This window comes from Pan troglodytes, chromosome 14 (genome assembly GCF_028858775.2).
Source record: "Pan troglodytes isolate AG18354 chromosome 14, NHGRI_mPanTro3-v2.0_pri, whole genome shotgun sequence".
NCBI classification, from domain to species: Eukaryota; Metazoa; Chordata; class Mammalia; order Primates; family Hominidae; genus Pan; species Pan troglodytes.
The window spans coordinates 104978884-105000526 of record NC_072412.2 but is presented as its reverse complement, the minus strand read 5'-3'; the positions used below and the strand labels follow the sequence as shown (position 1 = coordinate 105000526).

Here is a 21643-nt window from a genome sequence, read left to right as displayed (position 1 = left end):
CCTTTACAGCGGGCCGGTGAACACACTGGACGGAAGCGAGGGAAGCTCTCCCAGGCCTTCCCTGACATCCGCAGTCTCCATGCTTCACTGAGCCTGGGTCTGTCTTTGGTGGAGGCAAAGTGGTGTGCAGAGGCTCCGTGGCTGTACATCATCTGGGGAGAGAACCCAGCAGCAAACCCAGAGGCTCCGTGGCTGTACATCATCCGGGGAGAGAACCCAACAGCAAACCCAGCTTTCTGCTGAGGCTCCACCTGGCCACATTTGCAAAGGCAAATTGTCTTCAAGGTGAGTTGAATCTCAGGAGACACTGTGTCACCACCAGCCCACTTTAGCATGTCACGGGGCCACCATCCTTCCTCAGTGGCAGGAGAGCACCTTTGATTACAAGGCCCGAGTCTCCCATTCTGTCTGTGGAGACAGCCAGGTGGACATGGCTTCAGGCAGATGCAGTGGGTTTGGAAGAAAACTCTGGCCCCAGGGGAGAATTGGGCCTGAGTTTCGCTGCCACATCCCTCTGGGTTCCCCTCTTGCGCTGACAGCAAGGAGGGCTGGCCTGAGAGGAGCTGTGGGTGCTGCTGGGCGTGGCGTGGGTGGGATGAGGGAGCAGGACAGTCCCAAGAGGAATTTGAGGGCCAACCCTGGGGACCTTCTTGCTCTCCTCCCACTGCCCAGGTTGAGGGGAGGCCCGAAGCAGCCAGGGGAGGGCCGAGGACAGGCCTGGCCCAGGGAGCTGACTTTGGCCTCAAGTCCATCATGGCCCTCGGGATTCCGGCCAAGTTATCCTGGCACCTTCTCTGATCTGTCTCCTCACCTGAAGAGGTGGGCTACACCAGATAAACACTCTCTAGTTCCAACATTCTACAAACCTGCGAGCCCCCTATGTTTCAGAACAGACGGCCCCTTGGGGAGAAGGGGCTGCTGGGCAAGGGTGCCGTCAGATTGGGGAGAGCCACCCGTGCCTGGGCCAAGTGCGATTCTGGAGGGTTTCTCCAGTCCTTCTGCGTGGAGCTCACGCAGGACTGTTGCTGCTGCTTCTGTTTCGCTGTGGTGAAGTTGGAGGCCCCAGAATCTGGGGGTCTGGCCATTTGGGGACAGCCCCTGTCCCTAAACGACTTTTGTGTCCGGGTGAGGACCATGGTGGGTCGTAACTTGATTTGCTGGTGTTAGTCTGGGAAGATTCCTATTGCAGACCTCTCTCCCCTACTCCTCCACAGACCTGGGTTACTTTCTTCCCTCCCACTCCAAGTCTACTCAGACTCCCAGGGCAGCTCACACAGAACATTCCAGAAAGGTCACAGAACTGATCAACTTCCCTGAGAATTATGGACTGGCTATAAGGGGCCTACACACTCCAGCTAGTTTCTTGGCACTGTGTAAATTTCTAGGATATTTGAAATTCCCATTAGGCAGGGGGTTCAGCAGACCACAACACTGCAGTTAATGAACAAAAGAGGGCCGGGCACGGTGGCTCACACCTGTAACCCCAGCACTTTGGGAGGCCGAGGGGCGGGTCACCTGAGGTCAGGAGTTCAAGACCAGCCTGGCCAACATGGTGAAACCTCGTTTCTACTAAAAATACAAAAATTAGCTGGGTGTAGTGGTGTGCGCTTGTAATCCCAGCTACTTGGGAGGCTAAGGAAGGAGAATTGCTTGAACCTGGGAGGCAGAGGTTGTAGTGAGCCAAGATGGCACTACTGCACTCCAACCTGGGCAAGAGTGAAACCGTGTCTCAAAACAAAAATAAAATAAAGTAAAATAAAATAAAAAAGAGGCCAAAGCTATTGTTTCTAGCCAATGTAGATCCTTCGTGTTTCTCTCATTTGAAGACGTCCATCTGCTCTCTGTCAGCCCCCAGGCCCTCCTCTTAGGGAGCTAGAGACTCCAGGACAGGAGCTTCCTCGCCTTCGGTCCTCATTTCGACCTTCATCTTCTCCTTCCTCTAGTTCCAGGGGACTGAACGAAGGATGCTTCCGGTTTCTGCGGTGCCCCGCTTCGTGGCTCCTGAGTGCACCCCATTCTGGGCCTGGATCTCACGGTCTCTGTCCCTGGCTCTCCCCTTCCCCACTGCCAAGTGCCCTGGTTGAGCCTGTGCCCCACCTCCGCTCTCTCACTGGTCTTTACATTTCCTCTGGAAGCCGCCACCACTCTGCCCTCACCCAGGCCCTTCCCAGCAGTAGTGCCGCCCCCCAATCCTTGACACTCCCACATCCCAGCCTGGGCTGCCCTCTCCTGATCCTCCTGCCACCTCTTCCTCCACTCCAGATGCCGAGTTCCTCGGGGTTCCATCCCCAGCCCTCCTCTCTCCTAATTCCTGGTCATCAATTTACTCCATCATCCGAAGAGCAAGACATGATTTGACTCTCTAGTCCCCGCCTCTGTTCAGATTGATTTCCAACATCCAGTGATCACTTCCCCCAGCCCTTCTACCTGAACCCCAAGTCTATTCGTGGCATTGTCCAGCCCTTCTACCTGAACCCCAAGTCTATCCGTGGCATTGTTACAATGTAGCTAGTGGGGTTGTTTCTCCATCAGACAGGGCTGTATTGGCAGGTTATAAATTCACATGCTTCTGGCAATTTTTATCACGTGTAAGATTTCAGTCTCAGAGCTGGAATTTTAGTCTGAGCTGTAAAGCCCATTTTGGCGTTCTTGGTCCACCCCTTTACAAAAACACTACTGGTTAGGGGAACTTGGAAGCGACGAAAATACTCCTGATTCTCACAAATTAAGTATCAGGTAAGCTCTCAGGTTAAGATAAAATTCTTAAGTCTATGGTTTTAGACACTTCCATTTCAACTTAAGAACAATTGTAGGAACGTAAACTCAGGGACTCACAGAATATTCTAAATGACACTGGAATGTGTTCACAATTTTGTACTCAATTTCCCTAACATCTCCACCTTTCAAACCCAAACTCACCCTAGCTTTACAAATCAGAACTTCACAGGCAGGCTTTCCTTAATGTCAGGAGCAGGGGGTCACTATGGAAAATCTTACCTTCTCAATTCACAATCCAGAATCTGCTCACCCAAAAATTAAGCCCCATCTGTTACCACGTGCACAAAATCAAAAGGCTAAACCTTTTCTAGACCTCAGGAAGCCCAGTCAAGTGGCTCACTGGCGCCCTCCTCTGGCTGGGATGGCTCCGCAGGTCTTCCTTGGGGGTGCCATCGGCCTGAAAAAAGAGTCCCAGTGTCTTGACAAGAGGTGTGGAAGCTCTCAGGTATTCAAACTTCTGCGGGGAATGTCTGTGTAGATGTTTTTGTGTCAATATTTGCAGGAAGCAAGAGTGGGTGAGCAACGCGAACCCCAGTAAGACAGAAAACATGGTCAAGCGTGAAAAGGCAGGCGTGTGTGTGTGTGTGTGTGTGTGTCCAGAGGGTGGTGATGGAGGGAGAGTGGCCTGGTAGTTGCATGACAAGGATGGAGAACCACGGGCCACCACTGCAAAGGCGAGGACTTGGCAGCTGTAAGGAACTGGGAAAGAGGCTGAAAGAACTAAAGAGAACAAACCAAGCCTGTAGTTGTCTCCCAGCTCTGCCACTATTTAGGTCCTCAATCCTCTACTCTCTAAACAACCAACATAGAGGGTCACTGAGGTTCCTGTGGGCAGAACAAAGGTCTCCAAAATACAATCTCATTCCAAAGGGAATCCTGATTAGCAAACACTCAAGAACAGCTGGCAAGTGTGAATCAAGGCCTCTAATTAGCTACTTGCAAAGGGGCTATTTGCTGCCCCCGTCTCCAAGGGATACCTTTGCCTCTGGTTTGGTTTTACTTGGCTAGGTGCTGTTTAAAGGGGTAGCATGGAGGAGGGGGTGTATTTTTGGGTGTTCTCTGCCTGTGCTCCTTTGCACGGGGAACACAGAGAGTGGATTTTGGTTTGCCTCAGAGGTCAGACACACACGGCTTTGCTCAGCACTCAGGAGGTGTTGACTGTGGCCTAGTTAGGGAATGAAGTCAGGGACATCTCCACCACCATCAACTGTTCCTTGCAACCCGAGATGGTGCAATTCAGATTCAAAGAGGGGCTTGTGCGTGGGACCAGCTGGGCTCCAAGAAAGTCACCTCGACCCCCCTCTGAGCAGCTAGTGGCCCCAGGCAGCCTCAGTGAGGCCGAGCTTCCAGGTTTGCACAGGTAATGCCACTGTGGGCAGTGCTACTTATAGGAACAAAAGCACTTCACTCACTTCAAACGAGCACCCAGTCTTCTGAAGAAAGACGAGCAGTGCGGAGGATTTGGTTGACTGGTAAATATGTATAGCCTGGAACAAGGCTTTATTTGTACAAGTCTGATAGAAAAATACTGAAGAGTAAAACACATTAAAAACTTTATTGTAAGTATCAACATCTAAATTTGCATCAATTTGATACATCGTTGCTCATTTTGCAGAACGTAACAGTTGCACATTGCAAGAGTCAACTTGCTTCGGGTCTTTTCATGCTCATGGCGGTCCACCCCTGCCTTCCCTCTCCCTGACCTGCATCCTGACCTCCACAGTCTGCCCTGCCTCCTGTCGCCACAGGTTGAAGACCCAAGCCCTGAGGAGAACCTGCTGCCAGGGGGCTGGCTGGCTGCGAGCCAGGAGGGCCAGGCAGTTAGCCCTGCCACAGGGAGGGGCAGGCAAGGGATCGTTTCTCCTCTTCCTGGGCTGAGCCCATGCCAGGCCAGCCACAGAGTGCCCTAGTCAGCCCATGTGGCTCCAGAAAGCCTGCTGTTGTTCTTCTCCATCCCATTTCACCCGCAGCCTAGTGGCTAACTCTGGATACTCTGAGCAAAATTAACCCAAGTTTCATGGAGAACTCCAGAACCTTGAACCAGTGCATGGTTATCACCATTCTTTGTTACTAGATGTAGGAGAAGGTACTGCAGAGTCCTCTGGCCTGGAACAGCTTGGGGGAGGATTCAGCTCCCCGTTTCTCCCTCACTCCCAGGAGATTCGAAAACAAGTTTGAGAGAAAAAACAGTAACTAAAAAAGTCCATGAAGAAGGATCTGACATGTCCTTTGTGAAATAACATTACCCTCTCCCCATCACGACGCAGGAGATGACACGTTACAGTAAGAGGGTTACAGCAATTCCCCATCTGGAGTGCCATTCAACTGCCTGCAGAAATCTTCCATTTTAATGCATTTTAAACACATTCAAAACGAGTGCTGACTCTCCAACCTAGGGAAAATGCCCAATAAAAAATATAGATAGAAAATACATGCTAATGTAATGGCAAACTTATCTCCACACTAAAACGACAACAGTCTTGCGGTTGAGGGCAGGGGTGTGGTGGAACCTCCCTCTTCCCACAAGAACATCAGCACCAGAGATGCTCGGTCCCCGGGCTGATCTGATGGTGGGGACCACGCACTGTCACTCGGCTGCCGGTCCGGTCCCAGTGTTGGCCTGGGAATATCAGTGCTGCAGCAGGAAGTTGGTGGCGACATTGAGGTCATTGTTTGAAGCTCTCAGGGCTTCCAAAGCATCACCTCTGGAAAATCCCATCTCCATGAGCCGGGCGACCTGCAGGCAGAGAAAACGCAGAAACCTGAGGGCGCTGACATTGCCGCTTATCCCTGGGCCCCAAATGTTCTTCATGTGAGCCTTGTGGCAAAGGTCAAAACTGTTTACAAAAAAAGCAATTTTCATTTCAATATGGAATCTGATACTTAAAAGTTATACCAGGTACAAATTTTTCAATGTTCACTATGTGTAGCCAATATATATGCATGATCGCACATAACCCTCATTCTACAGACAAGGACATAGGGCTTCTGAGGGTAAAGTGGCCTGCTGGGACCAGGCCTTGGAAGCAGGTCGGCATGAGCTGCCCAGGCTCACTACCAGGACACACAACTCAGCGTCGTTTGATTCCCTATGGTGGTGACCCATGCTCAGCCCTGGCATCGCACTCCTGGCATCACTGCCATGCTCAGCCCTGGCATCACACTCCTGGCGTCACTGCCACGCTCAGCCCTGGCATCACACTCCTGGCGTCACTGCCACGCTCAGCCCTGGCATCACACTCCTGGCGTCACTGCCACACTCAGCCCTGGCATCACACTCCTGGCATCACTGCCATGCTCAGCCCTGGCATCACACTCCTAGTGTCACTGCCATGCTCGGCCCTGGCATCACACTCCTGGCGTCACTGCCATGCTCGGCCCTGGCATCACACTCCTGGCGTCACTGCCATGCTCGGCCCTGGCATCACACCCCTGGCGTCACTGCCACAGAACTGCCTGCCTTTGGGTGCTCAGACTACTTTGACAGCTGTGCCACTCGCAGCCTGGGGCTTACGCAGGCAGCAAAGTGGGGCTGAGCCTGGGGCAGCAACTGAGGAAGGAGGTAGTGAAAGCCACCAGAAGCAGGGAGGAACAGGCGTGCATTGTTTTTGACCACAAATCCTGATTCTGTGAATACGGAGATTTCCTGTACTTTTCTCTACAGGCAGTCTCCAGTATTGAAATTGGCAATGTTACTAAAGCTTATTTGCAACCTTTTTTCCCAATTAAGAATATATTACAAAAATATTCATGGCCCCAGATTGCCACAGGAATACATTTTTTTGTACTTACATTAAAATAAACTGCACTTGCAGTAACACCTCATCAAAGTCAACAGTCTTGTACATGTTGAGTTTTTTAGCCACTTGCGCATTAAAGAGGCTTTTGTGGGTTCACCTGAGGACTTAGTCAGAGTTTCCAATTTTTCTTTCCGAAAGAGAGAGAGCTACTTGGTGCTACATGGTGGAAAGAGAAGGGGCCCAGTATCACCACCCCTTCCTCTACTCAGGGGACTCAGTGGGTGTGAATGGGGACTATGGCATGGGGTGGCTGGAGGAGGGGCCGGGCATGGGCCTGGGCATGTGGCTCCAGAAAGCCTGCTGTTCTTCCTCTCTATCCCACTTCACCCGCAGCCTAGTGGCTAACTCTGGATATTCTGAGCAAAATTAACCTAAGGACTCAGCAAGGTGAGGAAGAAGGTGCAGAGAGTAGAGAGGCAGGTGGGGGAGGGAACCTCCCTGTGACCACCCAGGCCCAGACACCCAGACCCTCCTCCCCCAAAAGCCTTAGGGAAGAGTTGAGGGCCAACAGGGACACGCAGTGGACACTGCTCAGAAGCTGGAGTCCAGCCAGGGCTTTTCCAAACGGGGGGTGCCGCCCATGTCATGGGACCACTCAGTGGGTGAGGACTAGGCTTACAAATGCACGCAGTGAGCGTGCTCCTCCCCGGAACGTTGCTTTCAACCCTTAGCACAGGGACTGACGCACAGCCCTGGCTAGGAAGCCAAGAAGGGCTGCCAGGTGTCTTCTAAATGCCTTGCGGTGGGGAGGGCTGTCCTGGGGCAGCAAGATTCCCAGCACCTGGGACACTATGGCGCCCTCAGGTGATTCATGCTCAGCTGCCCAGGGCTGGTGGACAGCGTAGAACAAAGGCAGAAACCTTCTAGTTTGTTTTCCCACCAGAGGAGAGAGTGTCGTAGATTAAAAAAAAAAAAAAAAAAAAACAGTAAATAACAAAACTAGAATTGAAAAGAATTCATTTTGGTTGGCTGGAAAATGATCAGATGGAATTTAACAGAGATATGTACTGTCCTAGACTTAAAAGGTCAGGTAGGATTTGAGAGACTTGACTCGAGAGCATTTTATGTGAAAATTCCTGAGTGTTTTCAGCAGGCCCAGCTTAACTGGCCACACCAGTGATGCAGCTCCTTACACAAGAGCGTGCACAGGCACACACACACACATGCACACTACTAATGCATCATATGCACATCAGCTGTGGCTGAGTGCCCTGGCCTCACTGCCAGGTGGCTGAGAATGCTGCCACCCTGGTGTTCTGCCCCTCACAAGCTGCCATCCGCACAATGCCACAGCTCTTGATTTTGCCCTTTGAAGTAACCGAGAACAACCCTATTCTCTTTTCCTACATAAAGCACTTTGCGGGTGTGACAGCCCTCTCCTTCCTCCCTCAACCCACTGGCTTTTCTCGGCCCCCACCCAGGCCTGTGGGTACCGTGGCTTGTTCTGCTGTGTTGCTGTCTCTGCCCTCTGCCCTGAGCCTGCTGACTCCTCTTCCCCTGGTGGGTCTTGGGGCCCCTGCCTTTTTCCATGTCTCCCAGACTAGAAGGCCCCCAGAGCGAAGTCCTCATTGCCCCACTGCCTTCTGTCCTGGGCTCCCTGCAGCTGTGTCTGTGGGGTGATAGCTTCTCCCCACCACTGTGAACTCCCAGTATGAGGGCTGTGGCTGCCTTTGCTCATTCCTGTGTTTCAGGATCCAGTTCCTTTCAGCCCATCCCCTCCCATTTGTGCACACCGTCTCAGAACACCGCGCCCAGAACTGAGTGTGACACCACGGGTGTGGTCTCACCAGGGCAGTGAGGCCACTGCCCTCCAACAGTCTGGGCCCTTAGCTTCAATGAGAGCAGAGGAATGCATTAGTAGTGTGCATATGTGTGTGTGCGCCTGTGCATGCACTTGTGTAAGGAGCTGCATCACTGGTGTGGCCAGTTAAGCTGGGCCTGCTGAAAACACTCAGGAATTTTCACATAAAATGCTGTCAAGTCAGGTCTCTTAAATCCTACCTGACCTTTTAAGTCTAGGATTCTACATATCTCTGTTAAATTCCATCTGATCATTTTCCAGTCAACCAAAATGAATTATTTTCAATTCTCATTTTGTTATCTACTGTTAATCATCTCCCTCAAACTTGTATCATGCCTAAATTTGATTAGTAAACCTCTACAACTTTGTTCAAGTTATTATTGATGAAAATGTCAAACAAGTCAGGTCAAAGAGCCCAGAACTCTGTGTTCAAGGGGTTAATCAACATTTTTAATCAGTTTCAAACCCACTTCATTGCACTATCATTATCCATTCTGCATGTCACCAACATCTCTCATAAGCTGATGAGATGCTGTCAAAGGTCTTGGTGATATCTTGCCAACAGGATTGGTTTGGTGTCCTAGACCACAGCTGTCTTTTCAACGTTCACAAACCATCTATTTGATAATAATCTGTTGAGGCTTTTGCCAGACGTGAAACTTCAATTCTGCCACTTGGTTCTCAGAATTCACACTTTCCTTTTCCTTAGGAATATTTTCAAGCTAAGTGTTCCTCCCTGTGCTTTCTCAAGCCTCCATCAGGTTGTGCAGGGAGAGGGGCTGGAGGACTCAGGCTGGATATGTGTCATGTGGAAGGAAAACTCTCTCTGATCAAGGTGGTCTTTCCAATCTTGGGTGGAAATAACCTGTATGATGTTCCCTCCAGTTAAGGACCATTGTCATTGGTGGAGATAACTCAGGCCAAACGGGAGCTGGCCTGCCTTCCTTCCACCTACTATCCACCACCATGATGCCATGGCCCCCAAACAACTTGGCCACTCTTAATGACGTTTATTTAAACGGCTTGCAAAAGCTACCTTTACTACTACCTGTAGTACTTCAAGCGCAGCTGAGGACTGGCTGCTTCTTTGCACCCAGCCAGCACAAACGAATCCATTTGCTGTCCACACTCAGCAATTTGGAGATTTGGCAAATGACGATTCATAATCTGGAGTGATGAAGTGTGACTTTAGGCCACAGCTCCACCTGGCACTTGAGCTCTCCCTCCACTGATGATACATTTGGTTTGGAATCCACAGGATGCTGACAATGGGCTGGCTACACACAGGTCACCAACACAGGGCAGCAGCATGGACTGCATGCAGGCCCTGCCCTGGAGAGGGAAGAACCCCTTAGGTCTGGGATGGCTGGGCTGGGTTGTAAGTCATGTAGGTGACATCCTAGAGTAAGAACGAAAGCTTTCTATGTACACGAGACTTCCTTCTGAGTTCATTCTCTCAGACATGAACGACATGTGCCGCGGTGCTGGTTTTGACAACTAAGACTGGCTTTTCACAGGTCTTGGCAGAAGACAGCGTCTGCTGTCACAGCTTGCAGCGGGCTCGCTCTTCATCCTCTGCGGGGCAGATCATGCCCCTTTAGCCAAAGCTGGCTTCAGAGCTTTAAGTGATTTTTATGGGTGAGAAGACAAGTGTGATAGGAGAACTTTCACTGCCCACTGACCTGTTATTTTCACCAGATTAAAAACAATTGCTAAGTAGCAATAATGTTAGCACAGTTCTTTAAAAAGAATAAACAATTACACTAAGAAAGGGCACCTGAAGGTTTCCCATAGTGTCCAAAACTAAACATCCATGGCAAACTGAAACTGCATGCTTGGGCTTGGGTATGCGACGACAACCAGCCAGCAAGGACGAGAAGGGTCAGGGGATAGGTGTTCTGATGGGTGCTGACCCAATACTCCCCAGTGGAGGGGTGCGGTGCAGTGCTCACAGCCCTGCAAGTTAGCCAAGTGGCCCCTGCTGTCCTTTCTTTATGTAGTTTCAGTGGTTCACCATATAGACAGTAAGAACTGGAGCAAAAACTAGCAGCACAGAGAACAGTTGTCTGTGGGGCTCTTTGGTGGACACTAACAATTACTGCTGTGGCTCTCACTATTCCTCTGCTCAGAGAAGCCCAGCACGCCCAGTCCCCACACATCTCATTACGGTCTCTCCTGGGAAAGCTTATTCGGCATGTGAAGCATCAACTCCTGTGCTCAAATTACAGAAAGACGAAATTGAGGCCTGCGCAGACGTGCAGTCAGGTAAGCAAAACACACGTTAAGCATTCCTAATCTGAAAATTCAAAATCGAAAATGCTCCAGAATTTGAAACTTTTTGAGTACCAACATGGCAGTACAAATGGAAAGTTCCACACCTGACCTCATGTGATGGGCTGTAGTCAAAATGCAGGCCACAACATGTACTTTATTCAGTGTCTCCAAGGGAAAAGAGACCCTCTCACCCTCCTTCAGCTGTGACGTGCCTTTTCTGCACATGCCCCGATTCCCCCACGCAAGCACATGCCAGTGGGCAGGTTCCCCACAATGCCCTGCATGGGGCCAAAACCCACGTGCGTCACTCACTGTGCTTTTTTGCTTACTTTCTGCTCTGTGTTATAAAAATGTTGTTAAAATATCTAAAAGGCCTGCAGATACCCTTCTGGGTAACAGTGATAAGAAAAATATTTATGTTTATCTATAGCACAGAAAGTCAAGCTGTTGGAGAAAGTGGAGAGCAGTATAAGTGTGAAACGTCTTACAGGAGAGTATGGTGTTGGAGTGACCACCATATAGGATCTGAAGAAACAGAAGGATAAACTGTTGAAGTTCTGTGCTAAAAGTGATAAACAGAAATTAATGAAAAATAGAGAAACACTGCATAAAGCTAAAAATGAAGATCCTGATCATGTACCGAGGATGGATCCCTTGGTGTTGCAGTGAACACCTGCCACTTAATGCTATGTGGGTCAGGAAACAAGCAAGGATCTATCAGGATGAACTGAAAATGAAAAGGAACTATGAATATTCAACATGTTGGCTGCAGAAATTTAAGAAAAAACATGAAACCAAATTTTTTAATGTGGTGACAAAGCATCATGAAGCAGCAAAGAAATTCATTGGTGAGTTTGCCAAGGTCATTGCTGACAAAAATCTGATGCCAGAACAAGTCTATAATGCTGATGGAACATCACTGTTTTGGTTTTATTGCTCCAGAAAGACACAACTACAGCTAATGAGACAGCCCCTCCAGGAACTGAGGACATCAAGGGCAGAACAACTTTGCTGGGATGTGCTAATGCAGCAGGCATGCATAAGCGTAAACTTGCATGACAGGCAAAAGTTTGTGTCCTTGCTGTTTTCAAGCAGTGAATTTCTTACCAGACCATTATTATGCTAACAAAAAGGCATGTTTAACTAGGGATATCTTTTCTGATTGGTCTCACAAACATTTTGGACCTGTGGCTTGTGCTCACTGCAGGGAAGCTGGGCTGGATGATGACTGAAATATTTTGTTATACCTTGACAACTTTTCTGTTCATCCTCCAGCTGAAATCTCATCAAAAATCATGTTTATGCCATGTACTTTTCCCCAAATGTGACTTCATTAATTCAGCCATGTGGCCAAGGTATTCTTAGATCGATGAAGGATAAATATAAAAGTACCTTCTTGAACAACATGCTAGCAGCCAATGAATGGGTATGGAAGATTTTCAACAGGCGTTTAGCGTGAAGGATGCCACACATGCTGTTGCCAATGCATGGAACACAGTGACTGAAAACACAGCTATGCAAGCCTCACACAACCTCTGGCCTGTGCTATGTTCAGTGATGATGACGAACAAGGTGGTGACTTTGAAGGATTCCACACGTCAAATGAGGATAAAATGATGCCTGACCTCCTAACAGGTAAAAAATATACCTTCGGAGTCTGTCAGTAAGCCAGAAGAAGTGGATATTGAAGTTTTTATTTTTTATTTTATTTTTGAGACAGAGTCTTGCTCAGTCACCCAGGTTGGAGTGCAGTGATGTGATCTCGGCTCACTGCAACCTCCACCTCCTGGGTTCAAGCCATTCTCCTGCCTCAGCCTCCCAAGTAGCTGGGACTACAGGCATGTGCCACCATGCCTGCCTAATTTTTGTGTTTTTAGTAGAGATGGGGTTTCACTATGTTGGCCAGGCTGGTCTCGAACTCCTGACCTCAAGTGATCTGCCCACCTTGGCCTCCCAACTTGCTGGAATTACAGGCATGAGCCACTGAGCCCAGCCAGATATTGAAGTTTTTAATATCGATAAGGGGGCTCCAGCTGTTCATTAACTGACCCATGGTGAAATAGCTGAGATGGTTCTGAGTCAAGGTGACTGTGACAACAGTGATGATAGAGATGATGCTAACACTGCAGAAAAAGTGTCTACAGACGACACGAAGAAAATGTGTGATGGGCTTACTGAAGGACTAGAGCAGCATGCATTTTGGATAAGGGATACTCAACTTGCAGGGACAGAAAACCAGGTTCATGCTTCCGTGAAATAAAAATGCAGGGGAAGCTGCATGCTGTCTTAGGTCTGACTCCAGCGCAGGGTGGCAGGGAGACCCGAGCTTTGGAGTTGGCCCCGTGTGACCACATGCAGGGGACCAGGCTCTGACTCTGTTTCCTCGCAGTTTGGGAGATGAGAGGGATGCATGTGAGAAGCCCAGAACAGTGACGGGCACATGACCAGCGCTCAATAAACATGACCTCTCAGGACCACTATTCTCCTATGGAGGGCAGCGGGGCCAGGTGTGTGGTGGGCCCTAAAGAAGTCAGAAAGACAGGAACAATCTTTTTAAATGGTGAGCATAACATTCTAACAAAAAGACTGTGTTGTTCTAAAATACACTTTATGTATTTATAAAGTTTAGCAAATACACAACTCTGATGACTATATAAATAATGGTATTTATAGATGGTCAGCCCATCTCTCTCCCTATCGAAAGCACCATATTTTAGCCACAACACATATTAACTCACAATGAAACCCTGGACTACTTCATTTTCTCTGCAGGCTGCTTCCTGTCTCTGTAGTCCAGCTACTGGGATGAGAAGCATCAGAACTCACCACGAGCACCTGATCCGATCTAACATCCACAGGAAGAGAAAGTTTCAATGTAAAATCTCCTGATGTCAAGTTGTTAGAAGTACAGGAATGAATGTTTACAGGTCTCCTCTGCTCTAAGGACTGGCACTAGGTACTTGCATGAGTTGGGTATTGGGTTAGGGCCTTGCATGGATCTGGTCTCCCTCATAGACGGTGAGCTCCCTGAGGGCTGGCACCAGGCCTGGCTTGCTTCCCCCCAACACAGAGCCTGACACACCCGGTGCCCAGCACCGGTTAGAGAAGGCTGAATGTGAAGATCAAAAGTGACCAATAAACATGTGGAGGACAAAATGAGAATGCTGGTAGGACACTGAGACTCTGGAAAAGACTGTGCTAGGATAGACACTTGTTCTGGCGTGAGTGGAGGCAATGGTGAGGCGAGGCGAGGCGCGGCGCTGCATGCTGCAACTTCGTCAGTGTTGGCTTGATGGGCTTGCAGTCATTCATTGGTCTGGAAAATTTTAAAAATGTCTCAAAGAAACTTTCTAAAAAGGCGTTCTTTCAACATTCCCTCTCCATCTCAGAGCACAGTCAGTACCTTCCTCCTGCTCAGGCATCACAAGAAGTTTCTGCCTAAAAATCCTCACCACAAAATATCAGATTAGAGTGCAGCTTGGTTTCTAGCCCCCAAATCGAAATGACTCCTTCCTCTAACTTCATTGAGAAGCCAGCTCTAGTTGGGTTCGCCTCCAGCATGCTATGCTTTCCTGTCTTCCACATCTACTTATTTCTTATTTCTAGACACTAACATTCCCCAAATGTAACATCCAGAGCCTGCTTTCCGTAACAGGAAACCTGACTTCCAGAGGTGAGGAGCAGAGATAAGGCTACTCAGAGGACACCAAGGTGCAGCTGGTGCTGTGGCAATGGCAAACTCCAGCTCCGCCCTCACGGGGATGAAGACCCACTCTGGAGGTGTCCAGGGTGCCCCACCAGAGCCCCCACAGGGATGAAGACCCTCTTGGAGGTGACCAGGGTGCCCCAGTGGAGCAAGGCGTGACTCCATCAGTTGCCTTTCGTCACGAGCTTCTGAACAACAGGCGTCAGCAGCCCTCCACCAGCCCTGGTGTGATGCTTCCACATGGCTGGCTGACCAAGGCAGGCGAGCATGACAGAAATAGGCGTTGCCACAAGAGCACTGTCACTGTCACCTGACAATGTTCCAAAGGAGATCAAGATGGAATACATTCCCCTATAACGTGCTTTTCAGAGAACCCACTGAATGAGGAAAACACCCTAGAGATGGAAATAAATCTGTACCAGTTTCTCTTTCCTTGTTTTTTATTTTTAAACATCTATGATTGGGATGTGTGTGCCTACTACCTCAAGATAATTCTCATTTAAGAAAATGCCAGCCTGGGTGACCCTTGTCTCTACCAAAAAAAAAAAAAAAATTAGCTGGGCTTGGTGGCATGTGCCTGTAGTCCCAGTTACTCAGGAGGCAGAGTTGGGAGGATGGCTTGAACCCAGGAGGTCGAGGTTGCAGTGAGCCATGATAGCACCACTGCACTCCAGCTTGGGATACAGAGCAAGACCATGTCTCAAAAAAAAAAAAAAAAAGGGAAAAAGAAAAAGAGAAAAGAAAATAAATGAAATCCCACTTTGGTATTTTACTTGCAATTCAACTCCTCTTTGACATAAGTAAAATGGGACATTCATTCCAATGAGATTTCTAGCAACTCCCCTCAGTGAAAGACTCCTTTTGGTTTATTCAAACTAGAGTGTGGTTTTCTTTAACTTCCCTTTTAGCTAAGTGCGTCAAAAACAAATGTTTTTTTTGGGTTTTTACTTCCCATATTCTGACGCTTGCAGAAAGCGATGCCCACCTGAAGACGGCCCCCACCCGATTCTGAGCTCACACTGGGTGCAGGGTAGCATGCACACCCTGTTGGGGGAGCCCAGATGTGCTGGGCCTGCCTCGCCCACTGCTGTCATAGCAACTGGCACCGGTTACCTGTTGGCACCAGCCGCCCACCCCCATGCTGACGCATGGCCGAGACCCTTGCAAGGCAGTGCAGCCCCCACCCCCCTCTCCCTGTCTGACCGCTCTCTTCCTTGGGAGAACTGCAGATCCCCCCTCCTTTCACATCTCTTGGCTGAACTCAGGTTTCTGGTTATTACAGACCCTGCCAGCGTTCTGGGCTGCTCTGAAACCAACTGTGTCTAGAGCGTCGTCAGGGTCTTGTATGGAGCAGGTCTTTAGTTAAGGCTGGCTGAGCTCCTTTGTGTACATCTCTCAGAGCACCCAGCAGAATGAGACACCCCACAAAAGTTGGTTACTATTTGAGTACCATCTAGTATTTCATTGTAACACATCTAACTTTGGGATCTTGTTAGAAAACATATTTCCAATCTACTAGAGCAAGCAATGGAAAAACCTGGCATAATACCACTCTCTAGCACATTTTTTATGTGAAAACAAGAGCTCTGAAAGGGAAGTTTACTGGTCACACCTTCGTGTTCAACCCTTCTCCGACCGATGCTGGGGCACCTGTGTGTATCAGGCTTTTCATAGGGTAGGAAACAAGGCAGACATGGCCCCAGCCCTCAGGAAGCTCGCTGTCCACAGGGAGACCAGATGCCATGGGAGGCTAACCCAATACCCAATGTGCTGCCATCCTTGGCTACTCAGAGCAGAAGCACGAGATGTGTCTCAAAACCAATAAATATTAGAGCCCTGCTTTCAGAAGGTGAGCATTTTAGGAGTTTCGGTGGGTTTTCTGGAGACAGTGGTAAGGATTCCTGAGATGAGAAGAGAGGAGAGAGCCTCATTAAGATTTAGATTCTCTAATACTAAATACATTTTGCTATTTATCAGCTAAGAGTGAAAGCACCTTGTGGGTTTAAAGCCATTCTCTCTACTTGGGCTAATGGATATCTCAGAGACATAAACAGAATCCACACGATGTGTCATGTGAATTGACCAAAATTATGGGACGCCATTGTTTTGGGCTCCAACAAACCAGAAGACCAAACTAAATGGAGTCACTCATGCTAAATGCCACATAATCAAATTGAAACTTTAAGGAAGCAGACAGATCCCAAAACAAGAAGACTTGCTTTTTCTAAAAATAGGAGATCCCAGACTACACAAGTCAGCATAATAAGGAACTCCCCTCCGCTTTAACCCTTAAAAAAAAAGCAACCTGAAGTAACTCAATGTTAACCTATCAGTTATTTTTCTATTGCTCTGTTTCCTTCTTACAAAATGCACTGTTCCAGTACTGCCTGGCGGGAGCTCACATTCTGTTTTGTAGAATGGAGGCTGCACTAATTCATAAGTTGCAAATAAAAGCCAAATAGATCTGTCACTAAATTTGCTGTAATTCTGTCGTCTGACATGCATTATAAATGTATTATTAATATTAATGCACCAAATGGTAACATCTCTTGTCTGGGCAGTTGCATCATGTTTCCTGGGCCTGGATAGAGAAAATTATAAGAATTTAACCTGCCCCCTCCTCTGTGTCCAGTCCAACCTCTTGGGAAACCCAATGATGGTGTTTCTTGTGTAAGATCCCGCATGGTTCCTTGGTGTCTAGAGTATAACCACATGCCACACATCAGACCCTTGGCGAGCCTGTCTGGCCTCCTTTCTGTCCAGCTTCTAGAATCCCAAGCAGTGCCCCGGCCCTCCAGTCCCCTCTACTCCAGCCCACCCATCCGTGGCTCCCCACCTCCCATGTACTTGTCCTCAGGCCCCTCCTCTGCAACACCACTGCCCTGACGGCCTTTCTCGGCCTCAGCAGCACCTGAACACTTCCACAAGCTCTTTGTCCACCTGTTTCCCTGCCCTGGGCTCACAGCTCCTCAGGGCAGGACATTCCGCCTTATCCATCTTAGTGTTTTCAGAATTCAGCACAGCGCTTAGCCCCGGTGCAGAGCAGACAGCTGGTCACTGTCAGCTAAAGGAAGGAAAGACATGAATCGGAGAGAGGAAGCTGAAATTTGCTCATCTTCCTTTTGTTAAGTCCCAGCTTTGGTCTAGTCTTATTTAACTTTCTTGTCTGATTTTACCTAACAGTCATTTTCTAAGCTTTGGGAGGGTCAGAAGAGATACACTTGATGAGTTTTTCCCCCTTTGGTTTTAAAAAAATCAGAAGCAAATATGAGAAAAATTTAATCATTTGTTAATTTTGAGTATGGGTCATAGTAGTATAAAGATACCTGTTTAAAAAAAAAAACAATAAAAAAGAGAGAGATGGAATAATGGATATACTTATTATTATTACTTTGAGACAGAGTCTTGCTCTGTCACCCAGGCTGGAGTGCAGTGGCGCAATCTCAGCTCACTGCAAGCTCTGCCTCTCGGGTTCACACCATTCTCCTGTCTCAGCCTCCCAAGTAGGTGGGACTACAGGCGCCCATCACCATGCCCGGCTAATTTTTATTTATTTATTTTTTAGTAGGGACAGGGTTTCACCATGCTAGCCAGGATGGTCTCGATCTCCTGACCTCGTGATCCGTCCGCCTCAGCCTCCCAAAGTGCTGGGATTACAGGTGTGAGCCACCACGCCCGGCCTGGATATACTTATTTCTAAGATAGCAGATATTTGAGCATATTTGATTACTCAAAAGAGTTTTATCAAGTGGCCTTTGGTTTGGCATTTTTGCTGTTGTTGTCGACAAACAGTTTCTACTTATCTTCTTCTTCCTCCTCCTCCTCTTTCTTGTCTACCTTTCTCTGGGCAACCCTGGCAGGACCTTCTTGCCACCCATTTTCCCTTTAGACTCAGAGCCGGTGACACCGCCTTTCTCCAGCAGCTTCCCCACCTTGGTGTCCTAAGGCTGCTTCTCACGGTCACTGATTCCACAGCTCACCAAGCTTGTCTACCCATCTCCAAAAGCAATCCCAGGGTCTATGGATTTGATGCTGGGGATCCTGAACAGAACAGGCAGTGGTCTTTGGGGGGCATTAGGGGCCTTCTCCTTGCCTCCCTTAGCCGGTCCATAATCCTTCATTTCCCCCCCACAGCCTACTTTATCCACCTTTGTCCTTTCATCAGATTTAGACTTCTCTTTCCCCAGACATTATCTTTCAACTCTAAGAGCACTTGGAAAGTTCTGTGAAATTGATAGGAACTTGTGGGGTTTTCTTCTGATCTTCCTCCCCGCACGTCTGCACAGGGAAGGCATGAGCAGACATCTCGCCTTGTGGTTTCCGGGGATCGCTGTTGCCATCCCGACCGTCTAGCTAGCAGGCCAGGCAGCACAGGGCGCACTGTGTGGCTTGGCACTCTGCAGCCTCCCACCGCCTGCCTGCACAGCAGCCTCCTTCTTGGGATACTCTTAAATGGGGCTGGGGTGGCATCTCTGAGGGGTGATGAATTGGCAGAGGTGCCGTGGGTTTACTCACCAAAAAACGGGAGTGGATTCTGAAGAACTAAAAATCTTGAATCTTAGTAACAACAAAAATAGCAAAAGTAGAAAAGGTGGCAAAAGATTTCTATGGCTATCAAACTACTATTGGATTTATTAAAGGATGCACATTCTTCTTAGATATTCTGCTTTCAAAGCACATGGCATACATTTCATGTCTACCAGGTTTTCTTGAACTCTCACTAAATTCCTAAAGTATCTGTTTACAGCAGAAAAAACTCAAATAATAATTTCTATTTTTCTTGGCTTAAAAAATTACTAAGTTTCTTAATGCATTAAAATTACGTGGCTCTGATATTTAAATGAAGAAAATACAAACATTTAATTGAAAAAGTAAGCAAAAAAAGCTTTTGTTAATTCAAGTTATCTTCACATGTTATTAACAAATATTTTAGACAGTGGTTAAACAAACTGGCCAAGAGATTATACAATATAAATTTATAAACTTTTTTGTAAGCATCTTGAGGGCAAGAACAGTATCTTTTTTATCTTTTATAATCTCTATAGTACCCACTGCAAAAAACACCAAGAGCCTGCAGAATGAATAATGCCAGTAAGAACCTTGCATCTTTAAGGCAACAATGGTTTATAACAGCTATTTGCAGGATAATCAAGAAACACCAAAAACAAGATTTAGAAAATCAATGTATAAGAAAGTGTATGTTAAAAACAACCCCTCATGTTTTTACAACTTCTCGTAACACGGAGCGAGGAAGAAATTAAGTGCTGTTTTAAACTGATGTTGACAAGAAGTAACCTCGCTGTTGTCATTCTGGGATGATCAAGGAAAAATGACTCATTAAACAAACAAACAAAAAACCCTGAAGACTTCAATCACACACATACTCCTCTCACTCCCTTTTTGACACTTTTTTTTTCCTGAAGTGCCCAAACTGAGAAATATATCACCTTTAAATACCTCGTCTTAACGGCTGCCCCATGAGGAATGTGACTCACTGCTGTATCAAGTAAACAGTAACATAACGGAATTTTGATATTTCTTTTCAGCTGAATTTGACAGCAGTATCTTATTTTTTAAACATGTTATAGAAAGATTTTACACATGGCAGGTTATTGGGCTTTTCTTATCCATGGGGATAACCTTTGTCTAGAAATTCTCTAGTGGAGGTAGAAGAGGAAAACTGTGGCTCCATACTCCACCTGTTAATCCTGAAGAGCTGCTGAAACCATCAGTCTGAGTGGAGAAGCGGCAAGCGGGAGGGGCTGGATCAAGTCAATGGGCACGTGACAGTGGTTTCTCTCGAAAACACCTGTCACAGCCTTACCCATGGGTGGCTATGAGATCCCTGCCCAGGGGCACCTTTTGAGTTTTGGGAAAAATGAGGACAAAGTTTTGCTACAGAGGCAGGTGCGTGGCATTTGTTCACTCTGGGGACAGGGAATGGGGAGGCGATGGCGTGGATGGTGTGGTCAGCTGTGAAATGCTGATCTCAATTTGTTTTGTTTGCTGAAAGGGAAAAACAACGGGCAGAGGGAAACTTCAAAGTATTATGATGGCAACACTCTTAACTTTCTTTTATAGATTTTGAAAAGGTTGTAGTTTGAAATAATTTCAAATTTAGAAAAGTTTCTAGAATAGTACCTGGAACTCTTGATTCCTCCTTAACCAGATGCACCAATTGTTATTTGGCCACAGCTGCTTTCTCTCTCTGTCTCTGTCACACATACACACAATCACACACTATGTACTGACATGCACAGATATTATTCCTAAGCCATTTGAGAGCAGGTTGCACACATCATGGTGCTGTTTTCCTTCATACTTCAGTGTGTATTTTCTAAGAACAAGAATATTCTCTTTCCTAAACACGGTCGGTATGTACCAAGTCCTGGAAATGTAAAATTCATATAATACCAATATCCAATCCATAGTCCAATTTCACCAATTGATCCTAAAATGGCCTTTCATCAGACATTTTTTCTCCAGTACAAAATCCAGTCCAGGATCACATTTTCCACTTGGGCAGCATGACTCCCAAGTCTCCTTTAATCTGGAACATCGTGTTTTTGAAGAACACAGACCAGGTATTTTACAGAATGTCCCTCAAATTAAGTTTATCTTATTTTCCCTTACGATCAAAGTTATGCATGTTGATTGTAACTGCATATGTTACAAGGACATAACTGATAGGTCCTTTTCAGGATATGAACATAATAATTCTTTGTTCCATAATTGGTGATGTTAATTTTGATAACTTGGTTAAGGTGGTGTCCAATTTCTCCTCTGTAGAATTACGGTTTTCCTTTATAATTAGTAAGTAACTTGTGGAGGGATACTTTGAGATTACAAGCGCTCCTCAACCTACGATGGAGTTAAGTCCCAATAAATCCACTGTACGTTGAAAATATCATAAGTTGAAATGCATTTAGTACACTTAACCTACTGAATATCACAGCTTAATCTAGCCTACCTTAAAGATGCTCAGAACACTTAACATTACCCTACAGTTGGGCAAAATCATCCCTCACAAATCTAGAGTATTGACTATCTCATGTAATTATTGAGTATCGTGCTGCAAGTGAAAAACAGAACGGTTCACAGTCGCTGCCCAGCATCGCAAAAGAGTCTCGTACCACGTATCGCTGGCCTGGGAAAAGAGCAAAACTCAAAATTTGATGTATGGCTTCTACTGAGTATGTATCACTTTTGCACCACTGTAAAATTGAAAAATTGTTAAAGTTCGACCATTATAGGTCAGGGACCATCTATATATAAATAGCCTAG

The 21643-nt window shown here is 47.2% G+C and overlaps 1 protein-coding gene across 2 annotated transcripts in view; it reads right to left on the bottom strand.

The window, feature by feature from the left end:
• Positions 1 to 4314: 4314 nt before the first annotated feature.
• Positions 4315 to 21643, bottom strand: part of UBAC2 (UBA domain containing 2) — a 182608-nt gene continuing 165279 nt past the window's right edge. For both annotated transcript variants that reach the window (XM_063791892.1, NM_001246491.1), the window contains 1 exon segment: positions 4315 to 5515. In XM_063791892.1, coding sequence (XP_063647962.1) covers positions 5408 to 5515 — 108 coding nt within the window. In that variant the 3' untranslated portion in view covers positions 4315 to 5407.